Source organism: Rhinoraja longicauda, chromosome 1 (genome assembly GCF_053455715.1).
Source record: "Rhinoraja longicauda isolate Sanriku21f chromosome 1, sRhiLon1.1, whole genome shotgun sequence".
Classification (NCBI taxonomy): domain Eukaryota; kingdom Metazoa; phylum Chordata; class Chondrichthyes; order Rajiformes; family Arhynchobatidae; genus Rhinoraja; species Rhinoraja longicauda.
This window is the reverse complement of record NC_135953.1, coordinates 135784656-135807342: the sequence shown is the minus strand read 5'-3', so window position 1 is coordinate 135807342 and position 22687 is coordinate 135784656. Positions and strand designations below refer to the sequence as shown.

Here is a 22687-nt window from a genome sequence, read left to right as displayed (position 1 = left end):
AAATGCTGCCTGACCTGCTGAGTTACTCCAGCATTTTGTGAATAACTACTTTATGAAGTCCATCCAGTCCTTGAGGATTCTGTACTGTTCAGTGAAATTGTGATTGATATATTTTTAATTCTCTTTCTTCCTGATCTCGATTTACTCCTCCAGCACTTTAGTGTCATCCTCATGTCTTCTTTTATGTATTCTCACCTGGATTTCAATCTGCTGGGTGATGGATGGTTATCTTGGGCTAGTTGAGAGTGTTTTATTTTAGGAAAGGCGGTGCCACGAATCTCAATTGTCCAATTCTGGGGGAGGGAAGGGAAAGGGAAATGGCACAAAAATAGTGTGTGTGGGATGTGGGGGGAAAAACACACACAGTGATATTGCAATTTAGTTATTGTTGTTGCTGCTGTGTGTAGGATTGGGGGGGGGGAACACAGAGAAAGTGATATTGCAATTTAGTTGTTGCTGTTTGTGGGATGGGGGAAAAAACACAGAGAAAGTGATATTGCAATTTAGTTGTTGCTGTGTGTAGGATGGGGGAAAAAACACAGAGAAAGTCATATTGCAATTTAATTGTAGTTGTTGTTGCTGTTTGTAGGATGGGGGGAAAACACACACAGAGAAAGTGATATTGCAATTTTGTCGTAGTTGTTGTTGCTGCTGTTTGTGGGATGGGGGAAAAACACACACAGAAAGTGATATTGCAATTTAGTTATTGTTTTTGCTGCTGTGTGTTGGATGGGGGAAAAACACAGAGAAAGTGATATTGCAATTTAGTTGCTGCTGTTTGTGGGATGGGGGAAAAAACACAGAGAAAGTGATATTGCAATTTAGTTGTTGCTGTTTGTGGGATGGGGTAGAAACACACAGAGAAAGTGATATTGCAATTTAGTTGTTGCTGTTTGTGGGATGGGGGAAAAAACACAGAGAAAGTGATATTGCAATTTAGTTGTTGCTGTTTGTGGGATGGGGGGAGAAACACACAGAGAAAGTGATATTGCAATTTAGTTGTAGTTGTTGCTGTTGTTTGTGGTATGGAAAAAAAACTCACAGAGAAAGTGATATTGCAATTTAGTTGTTGTTTGTGGTATGGGGAAAAAACTCAGAGAGAAAGTGATATTGCAATTTAGTTGTAGTTGCTGCTGTTATTTGAAGGGGAAGGGGGGCTGGTTCCAGGGACGTTTGCAGGTGGAGTCACTGCAGTTGCTGGGCGGCTCCACACAGCCACGTTATCTCCCTGTGTGTCTCTCTCTCTCGCTCTCCTCTCTCTCTCTCTCGCTCTCCTCCCCCTCTCTCTTTCTCTCCTTCCCTCTCTCTCGGTGCGACACAGAGGTTGAGCCTGAGCTCAGTGACCCGACCTTACATTGTCGACTAACCTGAGGCGGCGACAGCGATGGCTTCAGGAGACGCCGAGGCCTTGGAAGGCAGCAGCGGCTTCAGCAGCGAGTCGGAGTCGGAGGGCGAGAGCTCGTTGCTGGAGGACGATGAGGACGACGCCGACGATCCCGAGGAGGTTTTCTCCGACATGTCGGACGAGGAGCAGGGGCTGGACGAGGCGGCGGATGGAGCCGAGCTGCCCGAGTCGGGGCCGGGCCCGGGGGACGAGGCCAAGCTGCCGCCTGGTAAGGCCGAGGGCCCAGGGCCGGGCCTGGCTGGGCAGGCTCCTATACACTGCACACACAACACAAGGCCCGGCACCTGAAAATGGAGCCGAGGGCCCGGAAGGCTCTTGCACACTGCACACACACCACACGGCCCGGCACCTGAAAATGGAGCCGAGGGCCCGGGCCGGGCAGGCTCCTGCAGACTGCACACACACCACACGGCCCGGCACCTGAAAATGGAGCCGAGGGCCCGGGCCGGGCAGGGCAGGCTCCTGCAGACTGCACACACACCACAAGGCCCGGCACCTGAAAATGGAGCCGAGTGAGGGGATGCACACAACACACGACACGGCCCCTGAAAATGGAGCCGAGGGCCCGGGCCCGGGCCGGGCAGGCTCCTGCAGACTGCACACACACCACAAGGCCCGGCACCTGAAAATGGAGCCGAGTGAGGGGATGCACACAACACACGACACGGCCCCTGAAAATGGAGCCGAGGGCCCGGGCCCGGGCCGGGCAGGCTCCTGCAGACTGCACACACAACACAAGGCCCGGCACCTGAAAATGGAGCCGAGTGAGGGGATGCACACAACACATCACCCGGCCCGGCCCCTGAAAATGGAGCCGAGGGCCCGGGCCGGGCAGGCTCCTACAGACTGCACACACAACACAAGGCCCGGCACCTGAAAATGGAGCCGAGTGAGGGGATGCACACGACACACCCCGGCACCTGAAGATGGAGCCGAGGGCACAGACTGACGCACACAAAATAAAACAAGCTGTGGAGTAACTCAGACAGGGCAACAACGTCTCTGGAGCAGAGAGAGAGAGGAGGAGAGAATGAGGGAGAGGGAGAAGGAGAGAGAGGGGAGAGGGAAGGGAAGGGAAGGGGGGGGGGGGGGGGAGAGAAGAGAAGGGGAGAGAAGAGAGAGAGAGAAGAAGGAGAAGGAGAGAGGGAGAATGAGAAAGGGAGATGGAGAGAAGGAGGGAGAGAGAAGGGGAGAGGGTGACCTTACAATGAAACATCACCATCATCTTCCTCTTCTCCTCTCCCTCCACCTCCTCTCCAGAGCAGAGAGATGCTGCCATCATTGCCCGGCTAAGTTACTCCAGCATTTTGTGTGTCAGGGCCCGCTGGTGGTAGTAGTAGTAGTAGTAGTAGGAGAGGGAGGAGGAGGAGCGCTCGGTTTGCAGGAACAGGGTGTGGGCGAACCGACGGGCACTCGGCACCATTTTAATCTCATCTCTCTCTCCTTCCTTTCCTCCCTCTCTCCCTTCCCTACCCTCTCTTCCCCTCCCTACCCTCTCTTCCCCTCCCTACCCTCTCTTCCCCTCCCTACCCTCTCTCCCTCCTTCCTTACCCTGCCCTCTCTTCCCCTCCCTCCTTCCCTACCCTCCCCTCCCTTTCTCTCCCTACCCTCCTTCCCTCTCTCTCCCTACCCTCCTTCCCTCTCTCCCCCTACCCTCCTTTCCTCTCTCCCTACCCTCCTTTCCTCTCTCCCTCCTTCCCTACCCTCTCTCTCCTCTCTCCCCCTCCTTTCCTCTCTCTCCCCTTTCCTCTCTCCCCCTTTCCTCTCCCCCCCCCTTTCCTCTCTCTCTCTCTCTCCCCCTCCTTTCCTCTCTCCCCCTCCTTTCCTCTCTCTCCCCCTCCTTTCCTCTCTCTCCCCCTCCTTTCCTCTCTCTCCCCCTCCTTTCCTCTCTCCCCCCTCCTTTCCTCTCTCTCTCTCCCCCCTCTGCAGATCTGCAAAAGCAATTGAAGTTTCTCAAAGGAATGTCCAGCATTTTAATCAGTAAACTTTCCAAGGCCGAGTGAGTAACCGGCTTATATATGTGTGTGTGTGTATATATATTTATATTTAAAAAAACCTAGAACTGCAGGATAGTGATGTGGATTTAAAAAAAGGAAAACGTTTTTTTTAATAGAATAAAAATGGCGATGGTCTCCCTGTTACAGCAGAATTAAAATTATTCAATTTTCATCAAGTCCTTAAAATGGAATCTGTTCTTTAAACTGCTTCTCACATCCGGCGTTGAACCCTTGCTGCAGCGAGATGGAGACAGCACATGGTCTCAAAGGGCGGAAGCTGGCCTCCTTTGCAAAATTGTTTTGTCAAAAATATGTGCTTAACGTCATCCCCAAAATATATATTTTTAAACTAGTTGCTCTTCCCAACAGAAACATTTGATTAAAAATAAAAAAAATCCTTTAAAGCATCTCACTGCTGTTGCATTGATTCTGTGCTTTGGAAGATTCTACCTCTTTCTAGCTTTAAAAAAAAAGTAAAGCCTTTGTTTTAAGACTATAGACACAAAATGCTGGTGTAACTCAGTGGGACACAGGCAGCATTTCTGGAGGGAAGGCATGGGTGACATTTGGGGTGAGGCCTTTGTTTACACTGCCCTTTTTGATGAAAGTAGTTCCAAACACTTGGGAACCTCCCAGGTGGGAAAAAAAAACCTTGTCTTAAATGAATAACTCTTTCCACAGCCGTCCTTCTAAATTAAAGCAAACAAAATCCTAACCTATTCAACCTTTCCTCTTACACAATCTATCTGTTGCATCTATCAGTCCAGTAAACCTTCCCAGCTACTTTTAGTGCAGTTAGATTTTGTCTTAATTAACGAGACCACCTCAGTACATGATTTTCCATTTGTGGTCTTGTCAATTACCGACATAACTGACGCTTAACTTTGCTCTTATTCATTTCCTTCTGCATTAACATAGAAACATAGAAAATAGGTGCAGGAGTAGGCCATTCAAGCCTGCACCGCCATTCAATATGATCATGGCTGATCATCCAACTCAGTAACCTGTACCTGCCTTCTCTCCATACCCCCTGATCCCTTTAGCCACAAGGGCCAGATTAAACGACAAGATTCTGGTAGCTGCTGTTATTACTTGCTGCGGTCTTCTGCAAATTATGCACAAGGGCACCTGGATCCTTCTGTCATAAAGCTCCACAGCTTTGCTTTTAAAATAATTTAACATTTTTTAATGTTAATGTCTTATTTTCCTGTGTTATCCATTTGCCATTCATTTAACCAATGTCCTTTGGAATTTCCTCGTGTGTTCACAGTTTACTACCTCCTTGGCCATCAGCATATTTAGCAACACTCAATGCCCTTTAAATCATTCATATAAACCATTTATTACATCTTATCCAGAAAAATATAATTTAAAATTATTTTGTTACCTACAATAATTATCTTGAGCGAGCTGAGATTGTTTTATTTCTGGATAGGAGGGCCGTGAGTCCAAATTCTCCATTTGGGAAAAGGCACAAATATTTTTAGTGATAATGCAAATACCTTGACCAGTGTTTCTCAACCTTTTTACCCTTATGGAACCCTTGAAATAATTTTCATGTCTCAGGGAACCCCTACATAAAAATTATTATATATCTTTAATCTCTTTCTCTTTCATAAACTTAAAGTTCATAAGGCAAACAACACACAAAAAACATTTTATAAACTAACAAAAACATACATAAACACGAACGTTTCATAAACGAACAAAAATAAACATCAACACTTAATTTTTTTAAATTCATATAACATCCCTAAATGATGGGCAAAAATTACTAAATAACATGGGTGAATGAGGGACTGTACCTGCACGCCCGAAAGCACAGATAGGACTGATGGAGACCGTGCATGCGTCTGTACTCGAGTGAATCACTTGATTATACACGAATCTGTCACGTACAGCTCCTGTCCACTGACCACTAAAGGCCGTTTCACACTGGCGCCGGCCGTATAGACGTCGCTACATATATTCCCTGTGATTATTATATTTTTAGACAATAGACAATAGGTGCAGGAGTAGACCATTCGGCCCTTTGAGCCAGCACCACCATTCAATGTGATCATGGCTGATCATTCTCAATCAGTACCCCGTTCCTGCCTTCTCCCCATACCCCCTGACTCCGCTATCCTTAAGAGCTCTATCTAGCTCTCTCTTGAATGCATTCAGAGAATTGGCCTCCACTGCCTTCTGAGGCAGAGAATTCCACAGATTTACAACTCTCTGACTGAAAAAGTTTTTCCTTATCTCTGTTCTAAATGGCCTACCTCTTATTCTTAAATTGTGGTCCCTGGTTCTGGACTCTCCCAACATTGGGAACATGTTTCCTGCCTCGAACATGTCCAACCCCTTAATAATCTTATACGTTTCGATAAGATCCCCTCTCATCCTTCTTTAAATGATATTACAGGTTGAAGACTTTGTTATAATACCCAAGAATTTTCCAAGGATATGCCATACGTGTATAATAAAATTACGAATATGAAATTTGACTCAAAAATGAATTTGCATATGATTAGCCTATTTATCACTATTTCAGAACCCCTAGTGACCTCTCGCGGAGCCCTAGGGTTTCTGGGAATCCCGGTTGAGAAACGCTGATCTAGACCCTTTGACAAGTACAGTAACTTAAATAGATACTAAAATCGTTTGGATTTCTGCATGAAATATGCTGGATTCAGTTGAATATTTTAAGTAAGTAAGGTGCTTCAGTAGTCCACCCAGTGCCTTGAAGATGTATTGCTCAGAGAGATTGTGACTAATCTCTTATTAACCTTATTTATGCATCCTAATCTCGTATGTTTGAATGATATCCATCAATTACATATGCAAAATCTGATCTAGCCGTTACAGCATTTTCAGAAGAGACTTGTGGATTTTATGTAGAAATAATATTTCTTGTGTCGCCTCTGTGTATCTTTGCTCAAGGTTTTTTGCTTGTATTCCAATTTTCTTGAGTCCCCTGGCAAGTTATAGTTCCCTGTTAAGTTGTGTGATCATCTTGAACACCTTGCATCCTTCTATGGGTGTACGTTTGGAAATCTGCATGCTAGGTCTGCAACCTGTGCTGATAAATTTAATTCTTTTAACCTTGGTATCTATTGCAGAGCCTGCACTGTACCCTGTCGAGGGATCTGACCTGCCAAAAACTGAACAAAGTTTTCTTAAATGGTGTCTTCCAGAGCTGTGTGCAGCTGCTTATGCATGGTTTCATTTTGCCATTTAAGAAACTGAGTTATCATCCAAAATGGATGATCCCAATCTTTCTTGTAATGAACTCCATCTGTCACTATTTTGGTGATATGAATTTCTGTCAGTGCACCGTCGCAGCATTGTGTTTCTCATTTACATTTCCGCGGTTATCTTAGTGATAGCACTAATCAAGTCCTGCAAATTCTGTTATGCACTGTTTAGCCTATCCCATCTCCTACTGACATAATTCCCTACTTGTCAGTAGGTTGCCTTCAAGTAATCGATAACGTTTTATATGTGTGTTTGGAATCTTATTGAATTTCTTCCGGTGCTCAATGCAGCATCCTTGTTCCGTTATCTACAGTATTCATTACCCGTCAAATTTTAAGGAGGTTGATAGATATGAAGTTCTTTTTGATCAGTCTGTGTTTGTTCTTGTGCTTGCTTGTGTTCTTGGTGGAGATAAAGGTTTGCAGTCGTAATGCTGTTCATCGCGTTTCTTGCAGGTGTGCCAGCTTGCTGCATGATTCCGTAGAGTCTGAATTTTTTGTAATCGATGGGGATTCATTAATGGTTCAACATGTACTCAATAACAACTTTTACGAAGGGCAGAATTTGCACTTTTTCTATTTGGTGGAAGAATTTTTATTTGACATCACTAAAAAAGGAGCAAAATATGTCATTGTGTTCTTCAAGGTATGTGGATCTCCTGATTATGCTTGCAGTTGTACATGGTATTATGCTTAAAATTGTCTGGAATGAGATGCCTGGGGAGGTGGTGGAGGCAGGAACAGTAACAACATTTAACAGCTGCTTGGAAGGAGCGAGGCCTAAAGGTGTATGAAATTATTGCAGGTGAGTGGGATTAATATAGATGGGTAGGTGGTCAGCATAGATGGGATGCACTGAGGGACCTGTTTCTATACTGGAAAGCTCTGACTCTCAATTTTCATTGGTGTCATCCTTGCTAAATTTGTTGTGATTATGGGGCAGGGGTATTGTTCTCAAAACACAACAATGTGGTGTAAAGAGTTATGTTAGGGGAAGGGACATGCATTATTATACCACTCCCATCATATATTCATACATATTGTGAGTACATAATTAAATGCAGACGGTAAGCTGCAATCTTCAGAGTCAATTCTACAGCATAGCAATGGGCATTTTGTTCCGATGCGGCAGTACCTGTCCAGATGCCTTCTAACAGTTGTTATTGTTCCTGCCTCCATTGCCAACTCTGGCTGCTCATTCCAGATGCCAATTACTCTGTGTGTGAAAAATGTACTCCATAGATCTTCTTTAAACCTCTCCTCCCTCTTGTCTTAAAACTTATGCCCTCTAGTTTTAGACACCATATTAGGGGAAACAGAATGGCTATCTGCATCTCACATAATTTTACATACCTCTATCATATCACCTCAAACAACTTAACAACTTTGCTCCAGATGAGACAGGCCCGGCCTATCCAATCACATAGAAAATAGATGCAGGAGGAGGCCATTTGGCCCTTCGAGCCAGCACCGCCATTCATTCTGATCATGGCTGATCCTTCACAATTAGTAACCTGTGCCTACCTTTTCCCCTTATCCCTTGATTCAACTAGCCCCGAGAGCTCTATCTAACTCTTTTAAATTCACCCAGTGAATTGGCCTCTACTGCTTTCCGTGGCAGAGAATTCCACAAATTCACTCCTGATAACTTGAGCCTTTGATTGCAAACAACATCTGTGGTCATTTTTTTTTCTACATCCTTTCCAGCATAATCACATCATTACTGTAGTATGATGACTAGAACTGCACACAATGCACGTAGCAGTGGACTGTCAGTCTGGATTTTAAGTTTCTGTGGCCTTAACTAAATAGCTCTCTGGTTCAGAGTGTAGATCCACTGAGTCAACATAAGTGCCAACATCAAAAGTAGTACTGGAAATTCACCATTTGAATTCTGTCCATTTTCTAGTCTTTAAGAATTGAATTTTAGCAGAGATTAAATTATAGGGCAGTTTTGACCAAAGCTGGTGATAGATGGGATCGATCAAATTTTGTTCATTCATCTAGTTGTTTGAAAACTTTTTTTGCCAGTGCTCCCTCGAGTGTCTTAAGTTGTGTGCTTTGGAATACCAAAGGATTGACCACAGGGCTGTACTGCTAATGAGTAATAGCTCATCGTCTTCAGAAAAGTGTATTTGTGATTCATTTCATTGTCATTTATGGGACTTTATTTTATAAAATTAACTGCCATGTTGGCTGAAGTGTCAATGTTAAAATTAACTTATTGCATGTGCTTGTATTAACTTTAGAAATGTGCTAAATAAATATGAGGATTATTTTGTCTTGACAATATTTTGTCCTGTAAATGTTATCTGCGGGGGCAAACTGTTGGCAATTAAAGAAATCCATAAAATAAATCAAAACCAGAAACTTTATTCAATTAGCAACATTGTCTAAATTTTAGAGATTCATCTCAAGCAATTTTAAATCTAAAGTTTGAATATATTGCTTGGATATACATTAATAAATTTAGTGGGGCACAATAAATATAGCCTTTTTTTTGTGTTTACAGGATGCTGAGACTATGTGGCTTGGGAACTCCTGTCTTCTTTCATTGCGAAGTGCATTGATTCTTCATCTTAAGAAGAACACAGAGATCCCAGTGTACACCGAATTTGCCAATTGCTTTACGTTAAAATGGCAAGCCTTTGTGCAGGAAAATTATCCCTATTTCATATTGATCAGCGATGAAGCATTCAAGTCAGCTGGCAATAAGGGCATGTCCAGCTACTTGTTGAAGATCTTCATTTTTCACACACTAGGAAATAAAATAAATGTTGCAATGACTTCTGGCATGCACAAGGATATTCGCAGAGTTTATGGATACTACATTAACAGTAAAATGGTTTTTACAAGAAGCAAAAAGGTGATAAGTTGTCTTCACATTCCTCTTACTATATTTCATTAGTTTCATTTGGTTTTCTGTTTTTGGGGGTTTAATTTATTTTCCTCTTTCTCCCTATGCCACTCACTTTACAAGCCTCTGCCAGTTCTGCTCATTTGCCATCCAGTATGAGGAAACATGGTCTCTTATTTGGAGCCACATTTCCTGCTCTCCTCAGTCAACAGATGTTGAAAGGTGACAGCCTGGAGAAAAAAATGGATGGATTTTAAATTGGCTAGCTCAGTTCAGTCCTGAAGGTTAAATTTTTTTTTTAGTTATTAAAGGTCAGCAGATTTGTAGATGCTGTGATGCAGACTGCATGGTTTGTGCATGACTTGCCATCTTTAGTATTTGTCGCATATGGATGTACTTGGCCATCTATCTGGTAGAGCCAGGTGAGTTATTTTAGTAATGAGAAGTAATTTGGAGATTACTTTCATCCCCGGCAGTCTGTATAATCTTTATGATGTGCTATTAATGCTTTTCATAAAGTCCAACGTTTTTCAAATAATCATCTTTTCTGTGATATTACTTAAGTAATTTTACTGCGTGGCGATACAGTCAACCCTTGATATTACAGACCTCTTTATAATGGATAGCGATTATAGTGGATGGGCCATCCCCACAAACACCACAATGTCTTTAAGAACACAGGCTGCTAGTTACTCGGGGTGATTATTGAAATTGCACAAGTGTTGTTCAAAGCAAATGCTTGTCAATGTTACTCTAGTAAACAAAGTCTAGCGGATAATGGTCAATAACAGACACCGTTCCTCTCCAGCCCCCGCACCCCATGGTCATAACGAGGATTATCTGTAATCCAAAACTCTATTTAAATATTCAAGTCTTTGACCATTTGGAGCTTTCGTGATTTCAATCATTTAATCCAAATTTAGTGTGAAATTGTTCCTTCACTAATTAACCTACTAGATTATTCTACTGATAGACCTATATACATAGACTTTTCTCAATGTCTATTGATTATTTCACTCCATGTTATTTATAGCTTTTATATTTTTCATTTCTTCATATTAAAATAATCTTATATTGACAATCAGTTTATAAAATAGTTAATGTTTTCATGAGCAGTTTATTTATATCTCATCAGCAGTGACTAGCGAATCATTGGATTGCTGTGGAGCTTGGTTTAGATATTTTGATAATTTCTGCATGGTCTCTAGATACCTTCTCTAAATTTTGGAGCGTGTGAAAATCCTGGCAGAAATGTCGCCCGTTTCCATTGAAAATGGAACAACTTGCATATAAGATCGTATTATTTGACATTGGTTGCTTGCTCATTTTTAGATCCACAAAGATTTGGAATCTGTTCATCAGTCTATTGTGTCATTTCTGTCTCGAAATCACATCAATCACACTCTTGGAGATGATCAAAACGGCATGAGTGTTACAAAAGAGGTAATTACCCTTTTTCTAAAGTTCTGGGAAATATTTAATAGAAACTGTTCAGGTTATTGTTAAATTAATGATTCATCCCAAAGTTAGATTTTGAAAATTAAACCCACGTCTTCAATTAAAAATATAAAGATGATAAGTATTTTTCCACCATTGTTTAATTTTTCATACTTCTATTTTTGACCAAAATATTCTACATTTTTAGGTGCAACAAGACATTGCTCAGCTGCAGTGTTTGTGGCCAGATGGGTTGGATATAAGAAGTTCTGTTTGCGTTGTTTCTTGTTCAGTGGCACTGAAGTGCTACATGCACATGTTGAAAAGCAAAGAAGATCATAATGGATCCGAAACTGCTAACGCCAAGGTCAGTTCCCATTTTGCACATCAGTTTCCTTCAGTCGTTGCAACGGGTTTAAAATGGCTTGTCAGTGCATTAACTTCATGCTCCAGGGATGCAATAAGCTACAGATTCTGGAATCTGCTGGAGGACGTCAGAGGGTCAGTCAACATCTTGGGACGTTCATGGATCGCCAAAGAACAGAACCACGGGTATAAAATTGAACAGTACAGGGTTAATAAAATTCTTCTATAAATAAAATGAAGGATAATATTTAATGCTGAAAGAAATGAGTCATTAAAATTGGTTGGAGGATGATTGATGTTTTGCCTCCTGGCTTAATGGTGTAGGCGTTTCACAATGATTTAGGATCCTAACTCAGATATTATATCGGATCTTTGCTAGGTGGTCCAAGGTCCTTTTAGGCTTTCCATCTTTCGGTACTTTTCAGGATCGATACCTTGGATTTGGATAGTGACGAGAAAATTATTCCTTAGATACATAGAAAATAGGTGCAGGAGTAGGCCGTTCGGCCCCTCGAGCCATTCACTGTGATCATGACTGATCATCCGCAATCAGCACCCGGATCCTGCCTTCTCCCCATATCCCTTGATTCTGCTAGTCGTAAGAGCTCTATCTAACTCTCTTTTGAATGCATCCGGTGAATTGGCCTCCCCTGCTTTCTGAGGCAGAGAATTCCACAAATTCACAACCTTGGGTGAAAATGTTTTTCCTCTTCTCAGTTCTAAATGGCCTACCCCTTATTCTTAAACTGTGGCCTCTGATTCTGGACTCCCCCAACATCGGGAACATGTTTCCTGCATCTAGCTTGTCCAATCCCTTAATATTTTTATGTTTCTATAAGATCCCCTCTCATCCTTGCAAATTCCAGTGAATACAAGCCCAGTCATTCCATTCTTTCATCATATGACAGTCCCGCCATCCCCAGAATAAACCTCGTGAACCCACACTGCACTACCTCAATAGCAAGAATGTCCTTCCTCAAATTAGACCAAAACTGCACACAATATTCCAGGTGTGGTCTCACCAGGGCTCTGTACAACTGCAGAAGGACCTTTTTGCTTCTATATTCAACTTTCCAGGTTTACATCAGTTGCTAGGGTGAGCTTGCAAATGTTCACACAGACATGCATGGTACATAGAGCAAATGCAATGTGCAGGTAACAGTGGTGCAGGTGGTAGAGCTTTTGCCAGGGCCAGGGTTCGATCCTGAACTTTGATGTTGTCTGTGTGGAATTTGCACGTCCTTCCTGTGTTACGATGGTTTCCTCTGGGTTCTCCCATCCAAGTGCAGTTTAGTAGGTTAAAAGGCGAGTTTGGTATCTCGATAAACGCAACGAATCGTGGGATTTGTCAAAGGTCATTCGGGATTAAATAAAAAGCGAATGCAGCGCTGTATAAACTGTGTATAAATTGCTAACTATTCTACCAAGGAATTAATCTAGAATTCTGTCAACTCAATAGCTTCCTTTCTTGTTCTGCTGTTCACATATTACTTACACAGTCCCAGTTCTAGTTCAGTTCATTAATCTGCAATTATGAGATATTCAAAAAGTTAAAGAATTTACTATTTTCATTTAATCCTTAATGTGTTTGCCACTCTACCCCCCACCCCCCCACTTAGTCCTCGCCTTTCACCCCATCAGCTGTCGCATACAGCACATAATCCTCTGACATTTTCGCCACCTCCAACGGGATCCCACCTATCGTCACATCTTCCCATCCCCATCCATTTTGGCTTTCCGCAGAGACCATTTCCTCCACAACTCCCTGGTTCATTCATCTGATCCCACCCAAACTGCCCCATCCCCGGGTACTGTCCCGTGCAACCACAGGAGATGCAACACCTCCTTCCTTGACTCCATCCAGAGACCCCCCCACATTCCCTTTAGTTGAGGCAGAGGTTCACTTGAATCTCCTCCAACCTCGCCCACTGTATTGGTTGTTGTCGATGTGGACTCCTATATATCAGCGAGATCAGTTTTGCTGAACACCTATGCTCACTCAGGCCTATGCGATCTCTCGGTTGCCAAACATTTTAACTCCCATTCCCACACTGACCTGTTCTGGGCCTCCCCCACTGTCAAAAGTGGGGCCACACACAAATTGGAGGAACAGCACCTCATGTATCGCTTGGGCAGCTTACAACCGAGGGGAATGACAAACCCTTGCATTTCCCCCCAACTGCCCCACCCCACACTAGTCGTCCTGCTAGTTTTTTTTAAAGCTTAGGGTCAGAGCGATGCTGGAAAGTTATATTGTTCTAACATATGGAGGATTTTATACATTTGATTATATCAATAAGAGACACAGCTTTTCATCCATGGTTTTCTCAGTTTCATACTCTAGGCTGAATTTCTCGAACTTGCTGTTGCTCTGACTATCCTGAATTCTCAAGTGTCAAGTCTCCCTTAGTGAATCATTGCAACTATTGCATACTAGTCTCTTTAACTAGTCTGGGATTCTGTTGATCCACATGCATCCTGGCTGGTATGGTTCAAAGGTGTATGTGTTCTTATTGGCTTATCATTTTGATTTCTGCTCAGCATAATAGGTTTTGTGACTACCAGATTCCTCATTCTTATTTCAATAAATACATAAATGCATTTCTTTTCAAATTCTAGCTATATGTAATGTACATTAATTACTTTGTCTCTGCTTTGATTGTTGTAGATCATGGACGAATTCTTAACATTTCAAGAGGCAACTGACTTTTGCCGGATATATTGTGCACATGTTGCCATACTAATCCACTTACCATTGGTTAAACGGGCCCAAAAGAAAATCAACTTCAAGTGGGTCAAACCAGCTTATGATTTTCTACAGTTGGTAAGGCCAAGAACACATTTAATAGGTTTTAAAACAATGGTAAAAGTATTATAGTTGTTAATTATGAACTCTGGATTATGATCTGTAAAACACAAATGCAAGTACTTTTATATTTGTTTGAATTGGGCCATTCGGCCCATCGAGTCTGCCCCACCATTTGATCATGACCGATCTATTTTTCCCTCTCAGCCCCATTCTCCTGCCTTCTCGTAACCTTTGACACCCTTATTAATCAAGAATCTATCAAATGAATGCTAACATTGCGTTTGTCGCCTTTACTACCAACTCAACCTGCAAATTAATCTTTTGGGAATCCTACACTGGCACTCTCAAGTCCCTTTGCACCTTCGATTTCTGAATCCTCCATTTAGAAAATAGTCCACGCGTTTATTCCTACTGAAGTGCTTGACCCTACACTTTGATACGCTGTATTCCATTTGTTGCTTCTTTGCCCACTCTCCCAACCTGTCCCAAGTCCTTCTGCAGCCTCCCTGCTTCCCCAACACTCCCTGCCCTCCAGCTATCTTTGTATCCTCAAACATCCAACAAACCTGGCCACAATGACATCAGCTCGATAATTTGGATAATTAGCATATAATGCGAAAAGTATCCCTGCAGAACAACACGAGTCATCAGCAGCCAACCAGAAAAGCCCCCCCTTTATGGCTACTGTTTGCTTTCTGCCAATCAGCCAATTTTCTACTCATGCCAGTAACATGCCTCTAATATCATGGGCCCCTATCTTGTTACAGCTTCCCATGTGCCACCTTATCAAAGGGCTTCTTAAAATCCAAGTGAACAATGTCCACTGACTTTTTTTAAACTTTCCTCCAGATTTGTCGGGCTTAACAAAAACATGCTGACGTTGGCCTATTTTATCATATGCTTTCAATTAGCCTAAAACTTCGTCCTTAATATAATGGACTCTAAAATCTTGTCAACCACTGAAATCAGGTTAGCCGGCCTATAATTTCCTTTCTTTTTGCCTCGCGCACTTAAAACAGTGGAGTTACTTTTGCGATTTTTGCAGTCCTCTGGAACCAAACCTAATTTTAATGATTCTTGAAAGATCACTACTAATCCCTCCACAATCTCCTCAGTTACCTCTTTCTGAGCCCTTGGGTGTAGTTCATTTGGTCTAGGTGATTTATCGACCTTCAGACCTATCAGATTCTCAAGCACCACCTCCTTAGTAATAACAACTGCACTCGCTTCTGCCCCCTGATTCTCTTGAATTTCTCGCAAGTTGCTGTTGTCTTCCACTGTGAAGACTGACAAAAAAAAAACATCGTCAGTTCGGCCGCCAATTCTTTGTTCCCCATTACTAATCCAGCGTCATTTTCCAGTGGTTCAAAGTCCATGTCTGGAAATAAATCTTTTTGCATCTCTTTTATATTATTAGCTAGCTTATCTTCATATTTCTTATTTTCTCTGCTTACTGCTTCTTAGTTGCCTTCTCTTAGGTTTTTAACATCTCTGTTAGGGTAGTAGGAGAAAGTCAACTTTAGTTCTCCTGTAACCTACTCCGACTCAAACAATCTGCCAGAGTGCCCATTAGATATCTGGCAGGCATTCGAAAAGTGATATATTGATGTATTGAGCATTGTTCTTCTGAGACTCCTGAATGGAGTGAAATGAGCCTAAACATGTGTTTGCTTGAAATGAAACGTTCCGTATTCTAGCGGAACAGTTTAAGAAAAAATTGAAGGTAGCTTTGTTAAAATTTAAAATGATTTAAAATGATATTTAATCTTAATTTCTGAAATTTGATTTGCAGCAATATGTGAGTCAACATTTTGTTCTGAAAACCATTGAAGTCACTCAGAAATGGAAAGGTGATATGGTGCATTTGTGTGACCTGAATGATGCAATACTTTTAGCAAGAGTGGCTCTTTGCAGTGGAATGGTAGACAACACAGGTAATATTTGTACAATGAAAATTAATTCTGCCCTTGAACATCCTCACCTTAGTTATGGCAGGATCTATAATTCATTTCTATATCCAAATTAGAATTCCTTGTTATTGCACTTTTCTTTTTCACTCTCCTTTTTTTTTTAACAAAAAAGCATTTTCCTCGCCCAAGAGAAATTTAAAAATGGAGAAGTATCTTGAGAATTTCAGTTTTTTGAAGAGCTAACCAAAGAGGTTGACGATGGCAAGGCCGTAATGTTGTCTAAATGGATTTCAGCAAGGCCTTTACGGTTCCATACACTGGGCCGCTATGGAAGATTCGATTGCATTGGATTTGAGGAGAGCAAGCTAACTGGATACAGAATTGGCTTTGTGGAAGGAAGCAGAGGGTGATGGTTGAAGGGTATTTTTGGACTGTGGGCCAGTGACTAGCGGTGCGCCTCAAGAATCGATACTGGGCCTATTGTTGCTTGTGGCTTAGATCAACGGTTTGGTTGAGAATGTACAAGGCGTGATTAGTAAGTTTGCAGATGACACAAAAGTGGGTGGCATCGTAAATAGTGAAGATGGTCGTCAAGAATTACAGGATGCTCTTGATCGGCTGGGCAAGCGTGCTGACGAATGGCTGATGTAGTTTAATGTAGATAAGTGCAAGGTGTTGCATTTTGGGAAGTTAAACCAGGGTAGGACCTTCACTGTGAAAGGTAGGACCCTGGAGAGTGTTGTAGAACAGAGGGATCTAGGAGTGCAGGTACATAGTTCCTTGAAAGTGGCATCACAGATAGATGGGGTGGTCAAGATGGCTTTTGGAACATCAGTCAGGGTATTGAGTATACCTAGAGTACTACGTTCAGCTTTGGTCACACAGCTAAAGGAAGGGTATTATTAAGCTGGAAATAGTGCAGAGAGGATTTACAAGGATGTTGCCAGAAGGGGCCTGAGATATAGTGGTTGGGCAGGCTACAGCTTTATTCCTTGGAACACAGGAGGCTGGGGGTGTTCTTATAGAGGTGTATATACACGAGGGGAATGGATAGGTGAACATGCAGTCTTTTATCCAGGTTGGGGAATCAAAAACAAGATGACATATGTTTAAGGTCAGAGGAGCAACCTTTAATATGACCCTTAGGGTTCACCTTTTCAGAGGATGGTGGGTAAATGGAACAAACTGCCAGGGCGGCACGGTGGCGCAGCGGTAGAGTTGCTGCCTTACAGCGAATGCAGCGCCGGAGACCCGGGTTCGATCCCGACTACGGGTGCTGTCTGTATGGAGTTTGTACGTTCTCCCCGTGACCTGTGTGGGTTTTCTCCGAGATCTTTGGTTTCCTCCCTCACTCCAAAGATGTACAGGTACGTAGGTTAATTGGCTTGGTACATGTAAAAATTGTCTCTAGTTTGTGTAGAATAGTGTTAATGTGTGGTGGGTGTGGACCCGGTGGGTTGAAGGGCCTGTTTCCGCACTGTATCTCTAAACTAAACTAAGGTAGTTGAGGCAGATACTGGAACAGCATTTATGGACACTTGGACAGGTACATTATAGGAATGTGGGCTAAACGTGGGCAAATGGAACTAGCTTTGATGAAGTATCTTGGTCAGCATGGTCAAATTGGAATGAGAGGCCTGTGTTCATGCTGTGTGACTCACTGACATATTCTTTTGCCGATATTTATTTTTCCTATTCAACTGTTTAATGATACTGACTGCAATCATGTGTTGGCATTATGCAATGTTATGACAGGATTGTAGTTAGTGCAGTATGACTTGTGATACACAATTGCCAAACAATGTTAAAAAATCATAAATATCAGAATACAAAAAGATCTTGAGCTAGAATAGTGTGGAGGACATTTGCAATTTGATCAAGTGTTCTGAGTCAGATATGTAGAGGTGCTCCAAGATCCTTGTTCTTAGCCGAATGAACATTATCATTGCAGAACAGTGCAACTCTGCTTTACAATGTCTTCCCCAGCATCAAAGGCTTATAGCCAAATAACAAGTGTACTCTTTTTCGAAATTTGCCCTGGGACCGTATGTCTGACAGGTCAGATCCCAATCCCTGTAATATGCACGTCACTTGACATATTCTGCATGATTGTAAAATTCTACTGGCCAAAAATGGGTTGATGAGAATGCTATTTCCCAGCATTTGCACAGACAGAGCTTGGCCATCCTGCTAAATTTTATGTGTTCAATGAACGTTTACAACAATACTGGCAGCATTGATTCTGCCATCAATAATAATATTTCTTGCTCACCCAGGAGTAAGGCAGACATATTTATGTTCCACCAGAGTACTCGAGCTAACTGTAGTATAACTTGTTATATTAAATAGAATCCGGTTTTCCGTTTGGAGAAGTAATTGAAGAAGAATACAAGAAACTGTGGCAGACTCTGTCCAGTTTGACCCCTGATTACGATCTCGGCAAGGCATTTCCTTTACAAGCTAATTCAAAGAAGATGGTGCAAGAAAATGAAAATATACTGGCTGAAGGTAATTCAAGGTTGAGGTGCAATGTGTTAATAAAATTTTGTGATGTATACATTTCTTCTGCTGGAATATATTTCTGCCGTGTAAGAATACATTTGTTAGACTCTTACTGAAGGAATGAGAATTTGGAAGTAGAAACAATCATAATATTGAAAGCTACCTTTGAGCGTTAAGTTGCAGAACTTCATAAAGTTTTTAAAAAAAAGTATACCTGCTCAGTGAGAGAGCTCTCAATGTAGGAGTCAAGTGGCTTCAGTCACAAATGGTCAGTTGGAGCCTATGAACTTAACGGAACAGTGTTTTAGGGTGACACAAAATGCTGGAGTAACTCAGCGGGACATGCAGCATCTCTGTCATCAGAGATGCTGCCTGTCCCACTGAGTTACTCCAGCATTTTGTGTCTATCTTTTGTTTAAACCAGCATCTGCAGTTCCTTCATACACGTGTTTTAGGGTGGATGTGAATAAAGATTTGGAATTGAATGCATTCAGATTTGAAGCCATTTCCAGAATGAATGTGAGTTTTAGTATTGATTCAGGATAGACTAAATATGCTAGGATTTATGATCAGTCTCAGTTGTAATCCAGACAAAGCTTTTATTAACAATGTTCCAACATTTTATTATTCAACCTCTGAAAAAGATTGTTGCAAACACTGTGTGTAGGAAAGAACTGCAGATGGTAGTTTAAATCGAAGGTAGGGTCTCGACATGAAATGTCACCCATTCCTTGTTGCAAACACTGTTCCATTTCTTGGAATGGCCAGGGTATCAGTGGCGTGGGAACACCGTTATCTGCAAATTGCTTATAAGTTGTACATCACCTTGACTTGAAAATATTGCTGTTCATTCATTTGCTGGCTCAAAATCATTCAACTTTCTATCCAATAACAGTCAGAATTGACAGTCAGAGCCTTTTTCCCCCAATGTGAAAATGTTCAAAACTAGAGAGCACAGTTATAAGCCTGTGTGTGGGGTGGGGGGGGGGGAAGAGAGAGTTTAATGGAGATGTGTGGGGCTACAGTGGTGGGGCCTGGAATGTGTTGCCAGGAGTGGTGATGGAGACAGATATAATGGTAGTGTTTCAGAGGCTTTTGGATAGGCAGATAGAGGTACAGGGAATAGAGGGATATGAATCACATACAGGCAGATGAGATTGGTTTAACCTGGCACCATGTTCGGAACAAACATTGTGGGTTGAAGGGCCTGTTCATATGCTGTACTGTGCTACGTTTGTTCTAATAACCTTTTAAGGAGCACCTTTTCAACAACGACTGCAGTAATTCAAGAAGGCATTTGGTTATGTCTTTATTTGGGACTGGTTGGTTGGGCGTTGTGCTGACATGAGCAATCTCCATGTCCTATGAGTAAAGAGATAAAAACTTTCAATTGATAATTTAATCCAAACCATGGGCGTACTAACACTATTTTTGGTACATTTTTAAAGGTGCATTGGAGATTATCCCTGAAGTTGGTTTGATCCCAGTCAACATTACTCTGGTTGAGGAATATGCTGGAAATGTTGTAAAGGACTATCCTACATTAAGCAGGTAAGAGCTGCAGTATTTTACATTCCATGTTATATTCTGCTCCTCGTCAGTGCAATATGTGAGACATGCTACAGTGTTAAATGTATTTGTCAACTCTAAATAGGCTTTTGCTGATTAAAAAATATATATAGTGTCATACAGCATGGAAACTTGTATTTTTTCTAGTATTTTGCAACAACTTTTGTTTGGAACAAATTATTTATTTTTTTGTCAATTTAGTGACAGTTCAGTGGTTACTGCTCTTTCTGAGAGCCAGACATTTGACAACCTCGTGGACTGGTGTCCTGAAAAAGGACTCAGTGACGATTACGAGAGGACCCGTTCATCAGCATTTGGTAAGAATTTTAATATGTTTGTGCAAAGCAATTGGGGAAAAAAAAATCTTCCACCTATGGCTCTCATAACGTTAAAAACCTCCCATCAGGTCTCCACCCACAGCCTCTGACATTCCAGAGCAAACAATCCAAGTTTATCCAATCTCTCTATAGTTAATATTCTCTAATCCAGGCAGCATTTTGGTAAAGCTCTTCCACACCCTCCCTCTCAAGTCTCCACATCCTTCGTACAATGTGATGACCAGAACTGCACACAATACTTCAAATATGCAATAACATAAGTTTGACAGCTGCAACATGACTTCCTGACTTCTATATTCATCAGATAAATGCAAGTACACCATATGGTTTTTTTAACCACACTATCCATCTGCGTTGCCACTTTCAAGGACACATAGATTTGCGCCCAAAGATACCTGTAAACACCAATCCTCCTGTCATTCAGTGTCTAATGGCAGTTTCTATACCATCTCGAAATCCCACTTCGATATCCATTACTTCTCGGGGATGAAATGTAGTTATAGCTTACGCACACGTCGCACCCTGATATGACAAAACGAATCTTCCAAACTTCTTTTCTTCATTAATTGGTTTTATTAAAGTAGCACAAATCATAGAGTAATTCATCAGTTTCCGTACTTTATCAACTGTTTCTTCTTCAAACAATATCTAGAAATTCTTGCAGTTATTACCGTATGGTTCTTACAAATATAGCTGGTGCCAGCGTATGGTACGAGCGCGTGGTAAAGAACTGTATGTTCACCATCCTCCGAGTCTAAACTGACCCACAACCTCTGTCGACACGCTAGCCTCCTCCCATCTAGACACTCCCCATTACGCATTAAGTCACACCCACAAGCAGGCAAAAAAGACATAAACTAGAAATATTAAAACATAGCCGTAACACAATGACAATAACTGAATTAAGCATAAATGGCTCCTACACAGTATATACTTTCCCCTAACACTTGACCTCCCATACTGCAGCACCTCGTACATATCCAGATGAAATGGCACCCGCCATTTCTGACCCAATTTACAGCTGGCCTGTATCCTGTTAAATCCCTTGACAATCTTCCTCAATATCCATTTCTCTGCTCATTTTTTGTCCAGTCTGCCAGGTCATTCGATCCTAAGTGCCATAATCTTCTAGATCAGTCAACCAAAAAGGAGTTTGTTGACAGCTTTCTAAAATCTATGCATAGAACATCACTGCTCGACTCCATCAATTATTTTTTTCACCTCCTTAAAAAAAAAAAAATGTCTTCAAACTTGACTGAACTGTCCTGCAGAAAGCCAAACAAATAGGTTTATGGTTTTTCAGATGCAAGTAGGTCCTATCTCTGAGATTATTCTCCAGCAATTTCCCTACCACTGACGCAAGGCTCACAGGCCTAAAAGTTCCGAGTTAATTTCCTTAAGGACACCTTAAGCAAAAGAACAATGTTGGCTGTTATCTAGTCTTTCCCATCCCCACTCCTTTCCTCTTTCCATGGCGACCACTCCCCCCTCAACTCCTTGGTCCACTCATCCATTCCCACCCAAACCACCCCACCTTTAAGGTATTTTCTCCTGCAACTACAGAATATGTAACACCTGTCCCTGCAGCACACCCATCGCATCCAAGATAGACACGAAATGCTGGAATAACTCTGAATAGAAGGAATGGGTGACGTTTCGGGTCTTCAGATCCATCCCTCGCATCTATCCAGGGACTCAAGAAGCCCTTCCATTTGAGACAAAAGTTCATATGCACCACCTTTAACCTCATCTTCTACATTCGGTGCTCCCAATGTGGCCTCCATTAAGTCAAAGATACCAAGATTAGACTGGGTGACTGCTTCGCCAAGCACCTATTCTCAGTCTGTCTAGGCTTGCTGGATCTCCTAGGTGCTAATCACTTTAACTTCCTTTCCCCTTCCCATTCCTATACTGACCTTTCTGTCCGGGGTCATCTCCTTTGCCAATGAGGCCATATGCAAACTGGATGAAAGGCATCTCATTCTGCTTGTGTAGCTTATAACCCATCCATCTGAAGAAGGATCTTGACCCGAAACATCACCCATTCCTTCTCTCCAGAGATGCTATGCTGCCTGTCCCGCTGGGTTACTCCAGCATTTTGTGTCTATCTTAGTATGAATATTGAGTTCCTCCACACCCATTTCTCCCACTATCCTGCTCCTATATCCCCTTCCCCAATCCGCTTCCACCATATACATTCCGCTGACCACATTTCACTTTTCCTGCATCCTTTTTTGTCATTTAACCTCTAGCTTGAT

The 22687-nt window shown here is 42.1% G+C and overlaps 1 protein-coding gene across 1 annotated transcript in view; it reads left to right on the top strand.

The window, feature by feature from the left end:
• The first annotated feature begins 1204 nt into the window (after window positions 1-1204).
• The window catches only part of LOC144597547 (putative ATP-dependent RNA helicase DDX60), an 80706-nt gene continuing 59223 nt past the window's right edge, over window positions 1205-22687 (top strand). The window contains exons 1-11 of the mRNA XM_078407030.1: window positions 1205-1613; window positions 3335-3404; window positions 7098-7287; window positions 9154-9507; window positions 10831-10941; window positions 11144-11302; window positions 13970-14125; window positions 15903-16044; window positions 18370-18528; window positions 19971-20073; window positions 20293-20408. Of these exons, the coding sequence (XP_078263156.1) occupies window positions 1385-1613; window positions 3335-3404; window positions 7098-7287; window positions 9154-9507; window positions 10831-10941; window positions 11144-11302; window positions 13970-14125; window positions 15903-16044; window positions 18370-18528; window positions 19971-20073; window positions 20293-20408 (1789 nt within the window). The 5' untranslated portion in view covers window positions 1205-1384. The remainder of the gene's footprint in view (window positions 1614-3334; window positions 3405-7097; window positions 7288-9153; window positions 9508-10830; window positions 10942-11143; window positions 11303-13969; window positions 14126-15902; window positions 16045-18369; window positions 18529-19970; window positions 20074-20292; window positions 20409-22687) is intronic.